The 12957-nt window shown below is 41.5% G+C and overlaps 1 protein-coding gene across 4 annotated transcripts in view; it reads left to right on the top strand.

Moving 5' to 3' along the window:
* The window catches only part of brd4 (bromodomain containing 4), a 51487-nt gene extending 38530 nt beyond the window's left edge, over positions 1-12957 (top strand). For 2 of the 4 annotated variants that reach the window (XM_061711479.1, XM_061711476.1), the window contains exons 3-19: positions 251-388; positions 482-629; positions 726-1066; positions 1235-1618; positions 1729-1857; positions 3059-3289; positions 3385-3620; positions 3816-4147; positions 4227-4322; positions 4410-4793; positions 6398-7228; positions 7318-7424; positions 8424-8571; positions 8667-8797; positions 8904-9109; positions 10158-10419; positions 10557-12957. In XM_061711479.1, coding sequence (XP_061567463.1) covers positions 251-388; positions 482-629; positions 726-1066; positions 1235-1618; positions 1729-1857; positions 3059-3289; positions 3385-3620; positions 3816-4147; positions 4227-4322; positions 4410-4793; positions 6398-7228; positions 7318-7424; positions 8424-8571; positions 8667-8797; positions 8904-9109; positions 10158-10419; positions 10557-10625 — 4173 coding nt within the window. In that variant the 3' untranslated portion in view covers positions 10626-12957. The remainder of the gene's footprint in view (positions 1-250; positions 389-481; positions 630-725; positions 1067-1234; positions 1619-1728; positions 1858-3058; positions 3290-3384; positions 3621-3815; positions 4148-4226; positions 4323-4409; positions 4794-6397; positions 7229-7317; positions 7425-8423; positions 8572-8666; positions 8798-8903; positions 9110-10157; positions 10420-10556) is intronic. The other 2 variants (XM_061711477.1, XM_061711478.1) reach the window with 2 other exon arrangements.

Below are 12957 nucleotides of genomic sequence, written 5' to 3'. Positions count from 1 at the left end.
CATATCTGGAATATGAGTGTTGGCTAGATCGAAGTTCAATTTGAGGCTAGATTTATTTTGGTGTTTTATTTAGAAAAGAAAAAATAAGATGAAAGATACAGAATTATTAGTGAAATCCAACATGATTTATTTAATCCAGCAAATATATGTTTTATATGTAGCTTTGCAGAGTTATTTTACATCAGTTTTAGCATATCTGACAATATCCCTCACAGTTCCATGTTGACGTAATTCTGTGCTATCATTTCAGGACTACTACACAATAATCAAAATTCCTATGGACATGGGAACAATCAAGAAAAGGCTTGAGAACAGTTACTACTTGAATGCCCAAGAATGTATTCAAGACTTCAACACAATGTTTACCAACTGCTACATATACAACAAGGTAGCACAACTACACACTGAAGTCATTCATTCCAAATGCCAGAGTTTCTGGCATTCTTGCACTTTTGCTAATGGTATTTGTCTCCCCCTGCAGCCTGGAGATGACATAGTATTAATGGCTGAGGCTCTCGAGAAGGCTTTCCTCCAAAAGGTCTCAGAAATGCCTCAGGAAGAAACAGAGATTGTTGTCATGACAGGAAAGGGACGTGGCAGGGGTCGGAGAGAACCAGGTACCGTTCCAGGTATGTTCACTTATCTTTTGTTGTAGAGATATTTTCATGCACCTGGCATCTGTAAAATGGCATATTAATTGAAGTTTCTTGTTCTGTGACATCAAGGTCTTAACTTGAAACCAGGGGCCATCATCGACTCCTTATCAACAACTCCTCAAACACGTGGTCTGTCAAACCTCTCAGCAGCCCCTCAGCCTCGAGCACCGGTGCAGGGCCCGCCATCACTACCTCCCCAGCCTTTGATGCAGGCCCTGCCAACCCATGTAGCCCCAACGTTACCCAGCCACGCGCCGCAGCTCGGAGCACCGTACTCCCTGGCTCAGTCCGACTGTGCTCCTCAACTTCCTACCATGACTTCTGTGCCTCTCCCTGCTCAGACTTCTCTTCCCCCTGTGTCCATCCAGAGCACTCCCCCCATGTTGCAGACCCCTATAACAATGACCAAAGTGAGTGCGATTCATGCAGACCAATATTTATGGAGAGGGTGGTGCATTTAAAATCAGGCTTGGGACCATCAGTAATGTTGTACTTCAATTTGGGTATCTCACTCAAATCACTTATTTCTTTTCTTTTCCCTGTCATTTCTCTGCTTTGCTATATTTACTGCTACCCAGCAAAGAAAGAGCCAAAAAAGGAAAGCAGACACTACAACACCTACAGCAAATGATCAGCTGAGTGAGTCTTCGCCAGCAGAGTCCAAGTCTGGGAAGACGCTACCCAGGCGAGAGAGCGTGCGACCCACAAAACTGATCAAGAAAGATGCTCCAGACTCTCAGCATCACATAAGCATTGGGCCAGGACTTGGCGGACCAAGTGGAGGTCTTAGCCCCAAGCCTCAGGATCAGTTGGGTTATTGTGCTGGCCTAGTACGAGATATGCTGTCCAAGAAGCACGCTGCTTACGCCTGGCCGTTCTACAAACCCGTCGACGTGGACACACTGGGACTGCACGATTATCATGAAATCATTAAACATCCAATGGACCTCAGCTCCATCAAGGTGTGTTTTAAAAGGGTATCATTTATTAAAAATTGGAGAGAAATTGAAGAAGTGGCAATTGTGCCGTAGCCAGTAATTGATACACATTTGTTATCCATTTTATTTATCAGGTCAAGTTGGAGAATAGGCAATACCGTGAACCGCAGGAGTTCGCCGCTGATGTACGGTTAATGTTTTCTAACTGCTACAAATATAATCCACCAGACCATGAAGTGGTTTCCATGGCACGCAAATTACAGGTAAATATCCAGTTTTATTCAGCTAGTTTTATTTGAGTTAACACATTTAGGACAGCTTCTTTTTTTTCTAGATTACCGTATTTTGCGGACCATAAGGCACAACGCATTATAAGGCGGGATATCAATGGACGGGTCTATTTTTATACATAAGGCGCACCGGGTTACAAGGGTCACAATAAAACGTATAAATGTATGTAAAGCGAAATAAAACAGTGTGATAAGTCGAACGTTATTCAACTGATTCACAATAACAATAATATCGTTCAGTTGTAACTAATACAGAAAAATACACTCACATTTTAAATCATTCGTCTTCCAAGAATCCACAAATAAAAAGTGGGGGAGGTAAGCGTAGTACTACGTCCTTTTCTCTGATTGGTTCATCGTTGTCAGCGATAGCGGACACCTGAAGTTAATATGAGGTCGGAACAACGTTGTATTCCAACATTTGATTATAATTCGATTATGATACAGATTTGTTTACTCTAAAAATCTAACGTTGGCTTGATGTCTAATGATAGTACCAATGCCAGCACTACTTAGTTATCTAACGTTGTCTGACGTTGCAACTCATATTCCACCAGTGGAGCGGATTTGTCGCTTACCAAAGTCGCACTAAAACATTTTTATTTTTGAGCGCAGTCTACCACATAAAATTGGTTCAAAGTCAGTAACCACAACAAAAGTCATACATAAGGCCTACCTGATTATAGGTCACACTGCTGGTTTTTGAGAAAAAAAATTATGATTTTTTTTTTTTATGAAGTGCGCCTTATACTGCAGAAAATACGGTACTTGATGTGGGTTTGAATCAATCAATGCTGTTGAATATTACAGGTGATTTCCCCAGTTATCATAAAAGGAAAATAATATTTTGTTTTAGCCTCTTTTGATTCAGAGGTGGACAAGAGTGCAGGACATACTTTGATACGTGTAGTAGTCCTGCAGCTCTTGTTAACAGTTTGGATATACAGTAGAATCAGGAATGAGAACACATAAATAAAAAAGAGCCTAGAGGTTTTAAAATATTCTATTTGGTATGAATGGGTCTGAATGTTAGTTGTTGTTATGTGAATTGTATTTAAATGTCTGCTTGAATGGTGGCATTTTCTCTCTCCTGCTGTGTTGCAAAACTGGTTTTAGATCTGAAAGTAGTAAAAAATAAATTAACACTGTGATAACTCCTAATGTCATTTAATAGGATGTCTTTGAGATGCGTTTTGCCAAGATGCCGGATGAACCTGAGGCCAAGCCTACAGTTTCAGCCCCTGCGCCTTTACTTCACCATCCTGCCCCCGTTAAGCCTCAGCCTCCTTTGGCTCACGTTGCCTCATCTTCAGACAGCTCCAGTGACTCGTCCTCTGAGTCCGAGTCTTCTACAGATAACTCGGAGGAGGAACGAGCCCAGAGGCTGGCGGAGCTCCAGGAACAGGTTGGTGATCAAAGACGGTTCAAGGTTATGACAAGTTTGTTGTTCAGTTCAGTTCCATAAAACTTTGTGAGGTCTGCTCTAATCTCTCCAAACAGCTGAAGGCTGTCCACGAGCAGCTGGCTGCCCTGTCTCAACCACAAACCAGTAAACCCAAGAGGAAAGAGAAGGAAAAGGAAAAGAAGGAAAAGAAGAAAGAAAAGCATAAGAAGAAAGGCAGCATGACTGGTCTTGTAGATGAGATCCAGGATCCTACACCTATATTGCAGCTCTCTAAGAAAGCCAAGGCCCTTAACAATAACAACAAAGAGATTAATACCAAGAAGAAATCCAGGTGGGTTTTAAACTTTTCTCAGGCGCTAAACCTTATTGAAGATTACATCGCATTAGTTGTTACCAAATGTATTCAGTTCTAGAATCCCACTTCTTGTCATGATTTTCCATCATAAAGTTCTTAATGATTATACATTATTCTTGTTATTATGAAACTATAACTTATCCTAAGTGTTTCATGTCTTCATTTCTGCAGTAAAAAGGAGGCGATGAAAAGTAATCATCCTTCGAACGTGCAGCCAGTTCCCGGCCTTGAGGACGATCTCGGAGCCGCCGGCTCATCACTTCCAGGGGAGAAGTGCAAGCCTATGACGTATGAAGAGAAGAGGCAGCTAAGCCTGGACATCAACAAGCTTCCAGGTGACAAGCTTGGCCGTGTGGTGCATATTATTCAGTCCAGAGAGCCCTCGCTCAAAAACTCCAACCCTGACGAGATTGAGATCGACTTTGAGACGCTTAAGCCCTCCACTCTGCGTGAGCTGGAGAGATATGTGTCTTCCTGCCTCCGTAAGAAAAAGAAGTTTCCAGGTAAGCCTGTGAAATCAGCTGTATGTGACTAGGAAATTAAAGAAAATATATATTTTAATTTTGCTTTATTTTCTTCCAGTTGAGAAGACCGTGGAGTCCATGGCCACTTCAAAAAAGACCGGATCTTCTTCAGAGAGCAGTGGCTCCAGCTCAGATAGTGAAGCTGAGGGGCCAGGTGAATTACTGTAACATTTACCATTTAACCTCCCATATTTTAAAATAAATGATCTAATAAAAAAAATGTTTTACTATTATATTTTAGGAATAATAAAACAGCAGAAAAAGAAAAGCCAGTCTGTGAAGGAGGGGAAGAAGACGCATCCTCAAGTCCAGACCTGCCCTGCTCAGACTGGCCTTCAGCCTCAAGCCGTCGGTCCTCCATCCGCCAATCAGATGAAGCAGCAGCAGCAACATCAACCATCTCCTGCCAGCTTCATGGCTCCTCCCCCTGTTACTGCACTGGAGTCCTCCCAGTTGCTAGAGACTAGTTTCGACTCCCTGCCAGCGTTCGGTGGCATGCTCATGCCCCACAATACAGGCAACTCAACATCACCTCCACCTCCACATCTAAACGCTCACTCTACCGGGCCAGTATCCCCGGACACGCACCCCTTCCTCAACCAGCATGCTGTCCTTCCATCGCCAGGTAAGGGTGTATACAGGTGTTGCACGTTTGATGGGTTCAGTATTTAATGCTTGAATTTTTTTTTCTTTTTTTAATGCTTCTGTAGCTGCCACTGCAACTCCCTCTACACTAATGGCTCTTTTTCCTTTCAAGCATTCATGTTTTCAAATTTTTCACAATTTTCACAATTCACATTTTCACATTCATAATTTACATGCCCAAGACGGGGGGGGGGGGGACAAATAAAACAACAACAAAAAAATAATACATTAAGGGAGAACAAAGTTAAATAAATATTTTTAAAAAAGAGATTAAAAAAAAAACGGAGATTCCATCCGTGATTCCATCACTCACAGTTGAAGAGTACCTATGATAAAAATGACAGACTTCTACATGCTTTTCAAGTGGGAAAACCTGCAAAATCGGGCAGTGTATCAAATACTTGTTCTCCCCACTGTACATACATACATACATACGTACGTACGTACGTACGTACGTACGTACGTACATACATACGTACATACATACATACATACATACATACATACATACATACATACATACATACATACATACATACATACATACATACATACATACATACATACATACATACATACATACATACATACATACGGTACATACATACATACATACATACGGTACATACATACATACATACATACGGTACATACATACATACATACATACGGTACATACATACATACATACGGTACATACATACATACATACATACATACATACATACATACATACATACGGTACATACATACATACATACATACATACATACATACATACATACATACATACAGCACATGCTTATTTTCTCATACATACTGTATACATACATCTGTATAAGGCACGAGTTCGGAAATAGAGATACTCATTGGTACCCCTTGAAGACCAAAATTGTTGAAAGATATGACCACAGTTGTATTTTTCCAATGGTAAAAAAACTGACATTTGATCCAAAAAAAACTTGAAAGTTGGAGGAGAATCATCTTTCCAAAGTAAAAGTATACATTTCTTATGCGAAGTATGTGATCATAATTAATATCCTGCTTTTTTTCCGGTCTAACTGAAGATCCAGTGTATCATTTAATAAATACAAACTGGAGCTTAACTCAAAATTAATTTCTAAAACTGATTGTGTGAAGGAATGAATTGATTTCCAGAAACGTATTAAAAGATCACATTCCCAAAACATATGCACAAATGTTCCATCGGTTCTTTTACATCTTGGACATTTTGAAGAGATATCCTTTGAAATTTTGTGCATTTTAATTGGAATTAAATACAGTTTGTGAATACATTTAAAATTAGCTTCTTTAATTTTAATACTAGTAAATGGAAAATGTGTATTTTTTCACATATATTTAACAAAGTATTTTCTTCAAAGACCATCCCCAACTCCTCCCATATCTTCACTAAAGTTTGGAAAGATAACAAACCTCCTTGTGATAAAATATGATAAAATTCACTGATCTGAGGCTGTTTGATACTGGTGTTCATCAACAATCGTTCATTTTTCAATTTTGTGTTTACCGCACTTCTTTAATGAAATTGTTTCTTTTGTGTTTTTTGATACTGTGTGACTCCAGCCCTGCATAGCACCATGCCCCAGCAACCTTCTCGGCCCAGTAACAAGGCAGCGCCTCTTCATCCCAAACCCCCCCAGCAGCAACCAGCACCACCTCAGCAGCAACCGACTCTGCAGCTGCAGCAACAGCCGCAGCAGCAGCAGCAGCAGCTTCAACCCCAGCCCGTCCCCCCGCCGCAGCACCAGCTCTCCGCTCAGGTCCTCCACCCTCCTCAACCCCTGCACCAGCGGCCCCTGTCCCCCCCAACACTGACGCCTCAAGGCTTGCTGTCTTCCCAGCCTCCTCAAATGTTGTTGGAGGATGACGAAGAGCCGGGCTCTACAACACCTATGAATCAAGTGCAGTTATACCTACAACAATTGCAGCAAGCTCGTCAGCCGCAGCAGTCCATGCAGTCGCTGCAGGCACAGGTTCATCAGCAGCAACAGCAACAACTGCCGCCGCAGCAGCAGCAGACGCAGCCAGGACAGACTTCCCTCCTGCAGTCTGGCCAGGGACAATCTCAGCTTTCCACTCAGACGTCGCTGCCTCCTCCCCAGCTCCCTGTTCAGTCTCAGGCTCCGCCACCGTCATCACATCAGGCCCTGCCTCCACAGATACAACACATACCCCTCCATCAGGCACGGCACCTGCTGCACGCTCAACACCAACAGCAGCAATCGCAGCAACAGCAACTGAACTATCAGCAGGGTCCTGGACTCTCTGGTCAGTCGCAGGGGTCGCAACACAAGGTATCCATATCCAGCAACAAAGCACAGCAGATCATCCAGCAGCAGCAGCAGCAAGAGCAGCCCTCCCCTCGTCCAACCAAAGCCGACCCGTACAACACAGGTACATTTGTCGTTGTTTCTCCAAACACTTCTGTTGCTCAGACAAACTGTGTTGGCATGTGTTTTTTATTCTCCACTGTTTCATGACAGCCCACATGAGGGACAACCCATCCCCTCTCATGATGCATTCCCCACAACTTCCTCAGTATCCACCCGTGTCTCACCAGTCTCCGCCTCACAACATGCAGCCCAAAAAGGTGAGAGGTCTGCACAGATTGGTCCCAGTTGGGGAGAGATAGGGCTGCAACGATTCGTCGACGTTGTAGACAAAAATCGATAATCAAAATAGTTGACAATGAATTCCTTTGTCGGCAATTGTTGCCAGACGTGTTTTTCCAACGGAGTGAGGCATCCACTTCAATACAATCTCTGCCGAGAGTTGCGCATGCACGACAGCGTCTCAGCGCAGCTAAAGGTAATAAAACTACAAAAGTTTGGGAGCATTTTAGCCTCGATACGGCGAATAAAAAGATGACTTGCAAGGTTTGCAAAGCCCACCTTGCTTTTCAAGGGAGCACGTTGGTTATGCTTTTAAAGAGAAAGCACGTCTGAGTGTTGAACGAAACGGACTCGCCTTAGTAAGATATTAAGCCTATTTTCATTTGTTAAATTAATTTGTTTCATTCGTTTACTTTGTTTATTTCATGTTATTTATTAGTATTATTTGAGCCACTCACAGCTACTCTCGTTGCTATAACCTCAATCACGTAATTGATGCAGCGCGAAAGGCGAAAAAGCTTGTGTGATGATGACAATGATGGATTTGCATCTAACTTTCAGTCAGGTGCCTATGAACTGTCAATTATCCATCAAACTCCACAATGATCATGTTAACATTAAATCAGATAGATTTGTCTGGACATTTCTCTTGCGTGACGGGAGAAGATACTAAATCAATGCATCTCTATTATTGTGCCGCATTAATTCTCAGAGTTTTGCGGATGCGGCGGGAGCAGGATGAAGAAAACAGTCTAGAGTAGGGCTCTAGTGTCCATCTTTCTTGTGTTTATTATCATTTGCCACATAATTAAAGCAACCTCATACTAAATTTAAAAAAAATTACTAATTATCCGATTAGTCGAATAATCGTTTCAATAGTCGGTGACTATTAAAATAGTCGTTAGTTGCAGCCCTAGTTGGGGAGGGTTGGGTGCAAGGCCCACACGGTATCTGACTCTTGTTTTCTTGCCGTGCAGCAGAGGGCCCCTGGAAACCAAGGTGCCATAAAGGAAGAGAAACTTCCTCCATCACCAGTAATGAGAGAACAGTTTAATCCTGCAGCGAGACCTGACCATCTCAAACATCCTGAAAACAAGCCTACTCAGCCAGGTCACGGCCAACAGAGTGAGGACTACAGTTTGAGACTCTTCATTTTTAAACGTTTAAGAAGAGTACACTGCTTAAGATATTAAACAACCTTCTCTCTATGTTTGGAGCAGATGTAAGGTCCATTGACAGCTCGCGGCCTGTCATCCGCTCTTCAGAACCCAGTGGGCCTCCCTCCTCCCTCCAAGAGAAGGACAAGTTTAAGCATGAGCCCAAAACCCCCATTGCCCCTAAAAAGGTACAGGTGGGTGCAAGACTAACATTTTGAGTGTTACACTCATTAATCTCCTGTTTTATATAAGTATTGAATCATTTATAACTGCGTTATATCTCCCACTGTGTTTCTTCAGGAGGTGAAACTGAAGAATATGGGCTCGTGGGCCAGCCTAGCACAAAAGTCCACGTCTACGCCATCCTCTGCAGTGAAATCCTCGAGTGACAGTTTTGAGCAGTTCCGTCGTGCTGCTCGGGAGAAAGAAGAGAGGGAGAAAGCGCTGAAGGCCCAGGCTGAGCAGGCGGAGAAAGACAGGCTACGGAGAGAGCAGGACAAACTACGGTGAGACAGTCCAGCATGGTTTGTAATTGGATGAATATCAACCTCACAAATGTATGAATAGAAAATCAGTTTTTATAGGTTTTGAAGAAAGGTAGGCCATAAAGAGCCAAAGTACGTTTTCTTTGGTTGAAACGCTGCTGGGGAGCAAAAGAATGCATGTGTCACGTATTTCTAGTCATTCTTAGGCCCGTGTTGAAAAAATAAATTTTCCGATTCTAAATCGATTCTCATATTAATTCCTAAAAATCGATTCGAATGTCTAAAGATCGATTTTTTTTTTTAATTTCTTTTTTTTTCTCCATTACAACTTTTGGTATTTTTTTTGTTTATGCCCCAAAAATGATGTTTTGTTGGACAAGAGAAGAACTAGTGCCATGTTTTTTCCTTTTAAATATGTTTAAAAGTATGAAAACATTAAAGTTTTCAGTTATAATTGCATAAATTGTCTATATTTCATTACTTTATATACTGTCTTGGGGTGACATTTGCATAAAATGCTAAAAACCAAATTCTCATAAATTAAAAACCGAAATAGACCGAAAATGGAAAAAATTTAAACGGAATGTGGGAAAAAATAAAACCGATTTCTTACTTCTCTGTTTGCTGCCCTGGATCTGTTTGGTAATTCTGACACGATGTTTCTGAAAGCAGTTCTATCAGCATTCTGGGAGCTGATTGGTCCTTACAGCATCATTAGCTGCCAATACTTTCTGTTCAATCTCAATATAATACTAGTATTGTTGTATAACTACAGTCATATAATTCATGCAATATTCAAAAAACTGTTTTAATAACGCTAACCCAAATCAATATCAGAATCGAATCAAATCTTGATAATCGATTGTGAATCTTAAGAATCGGAATCGAATCGATCCCCAGCCTTAGTCATTCGGTTTCTTTTCAACTACATATAAAACTCCTGAGAGACAACCAGGTGTCCTCCTGGATGTGTCGCATACATGCAAGTTTAAAAATACTTCTCAAGCAGCTGTGACCTCCCTTCCGTCAGACACGAAGTGGGTTTATTGTTGATCTGAATGCTCTCCAGAGGTCGGGATGAAGAGGACTTGATGGAGCCGAGCAGAAGGGTGCACGAGGAGCCTCGCAGACGCCTCGAACCGCAGCACGTCCAAACGCCGTCGCAACCGCAGCAACAGCCGCAGCAGCAGGTGCAGCCGGAGCCCCAGCCGGCCGCGATTCAGCAGCCTCCTCAACCCCCCACGCCGCCCCAGCCCTCCGCACAAAACCCACTCGACCAACAAAGGGAGCTCGCACGACGGCGAGAGCAGGAAAGGAGGAGGCGGGAAGCGGTGAGATGATTGTCTCAACTTATATCTGTGAATTCACAATACACACAACGCTATTCACAATGCAATATAGAAAATGGGGAATTGTCAAAAGACGATTTTTTTAAAAATTGCTAAGTTGTTATTTTTTTCTCTTTTAGATGGCAGCGACTATTGACATGAATCTCCAAAGTGAATTAATGGCTATCTTTGAGGAGAACCTGTTTTGAGGAAAGGAACAAGTGAAACATAATTGCAACAAAACAAAACAAAAAAACAACAAAAGAGGATGATGTAAAGTTCCTTCTCCGTAAGATCTGGCGCCCATCCCTTAAGAGGATCACAGACACTCTCCACATCTGTGACGAGCCACGTTGAGATTGAGTCAAAACTCTGGACAAGCAGTCACGGCTCACTTTTGCCTCACGAGACTGAGGAAGTCTCATCGTTTCGGATGTCATTTCCTGGGAATTTGCTTGTCGGATATCTCAAAATGAGAGAAAAAGGACCTCTGCTGGCGTAGCCGGCTTTGTCCCATGTGATGCTCATTCTGTGCGACTGACGCAGAGACCGCAGGAGTAACGGCGCCCCGGCGATGAGGAAAAACGCTCTGATGTACTGACGGACTGTGCAGATGCATTTTGAAACTGCCAGATGTCGGAAATGGTGAAGAAAAAAACTCTTATTTTCTGTTTTGTTTATTTTAATTGAACACATTTTTTTTCTTTTTTTTTTGTTGGGAGGGGGGTGTCAACTTCCATACTGTAAATCATGTATATTTCTCAGCAGAGAAGTTAGTTTGCCTTACACCTCTTTCCTAAACAGACAAGTATGTTCTATGGCCTGCACACACGGACAAACAACATTTACAGACAGGACCAGAAGCCGTGCAGACCCTTTTTTCATCATATAGTATCTACTGTATAGAAGTATTTTCTAAAACTACAATAACTGTTTATTTTGGATCTTTCTTCTTTCCTCTTTAGCTCTTTGAATCTTTACACCAACACACTCCACGACCACCACCACTGATGCCAAACAACCTGATATCTTTAAATTACTTGTCCTAAAACGGTAGATAGATAGTGGAAGAATCCGGTGAATATATGCATTATCATAGCCAGTGAGTATTTATCGAAGACAGAATCTGTTTTCATCTTGCCTTGTACTTGTCATTTAAAACTACAACGGAAACTGTTAGCAGAAGAGGGAGAGAGCCACTTGTTTCTCAGCTTTAGATTTCACTACAAGTGTTGCCTCGTTAATTGTATTACACTTCTCGTTGCCCTGTTCACAGCGGTTACACTTCTGGCTCAGTTAAGCCTCTTTGCGTTCCTGTCGAGTGCTCTCTGATCTGATGTAGGAAGGGAATAAGACAAACATTTGTACTTGAAAAGGCTCGTTTAAAAAAAAAAAAAAAGCAAATGGGACCAGACGGAGCTCTTAGTTTGCATCAAATCATCTTCAAATCTACAGAGGGCACACTGTTGACAGTACAAAGAGAAAAAAATTCAAACGTCAAAATGGAAAATGATGAAATAACAATTTTGATTTATATCTGTTCTTGTTTGATAATAGTGGATGTGAGTTCTAATTCTGTTGATGGAGATCTTGTTGGAGCGGAGCTGGGCTGATATCGGAGCGTATCTCGTCCACTCCACCCGTCTCTTATAGTGTTTTTCTCCAGTGCCTGTATCGTATTGCAATTCTTGTTGGCTTATATTACACTTGGAGGGGGGTTAGAAAGGGTCGCGTCGGCAGCGGGAGGTGTAATATTTGAAAGGGGAGGGAGGTTTTGAACGATTTTGTGTTTTAAAAAAAAAAAAAGAAAAAAAAGGAATTTACAAAAAAAAAAGAGGAAAAGACAGCATTTTATATTTTACCCGTTGTCAATATTCGGATTTTAAATTTAGTTTTAGCTGGACTTCTATGAGTGTACACACCTGACAACTACTTTTCATTTTGTTCCATCAGCAGATTTTAAGTAGATATGTTTCAGCGTTGCCACACTAGCGTCTGAGTCTGATTTGTGAGTGTGACTGTAAATTTGGATGACTGCGTGTGTGTTGGTTTTGTTAAAAAAAAATTCAGTGTGGTGCAAGAAGGCATGTTCCCGATGTAGATAAGCGTTCTGTTGATGAGGAGTCTAAAAACAAGAGCAGTCCTTGAGGAGAACTCATTTAGTGCTTCATTTACCTTTACTTTCTATGAAGTACACCATGTATGAATATATAATTTTATTATTAGAAGGGTTACAAAGACATTCATTCCTTTTTAGCCTTTTTTTTCTTATCACAATAACTTGGAATAACGTGCCATGGGTTCTCCAGAGAATGTGCTGACCTGCAGCTCAGCCCAGAGTTTGCTTTATTCAGGTATTTTCTTTTTTTTTTTTGTTCGTTTGTTTTTGTTTCATTTGTTCTGTTTTTGGGCTCATGTTGAAACATTTTCTTCAATTTTTGTTTGGTATGTGAGTGGTCTCTCGAGGTCTCTAATTAAGTCTGTTATGATCATTGAATAAACTCATCTCTTTTATAGAAAATAAAAAATAAATAAATAAAA

This window comes from Cololabis saira, chromosome 21 (genome assembly GCF_033807715.1).
Source record: "Cololabis saira isolate AMF1-May2022 chromosome 21, fColSai1.1, whole genome shotgun sequence".
Taxonomy (NCBI): domain Eukaryota; kingdom Metazoa; phylum Chordata; class Actinopteri; order Beloniformes; family Belonidae; genus Cololabis; species Cololabis saira.
This window is presented reverse-complemented; position numbering and strand designations above follow the sequence as displayed.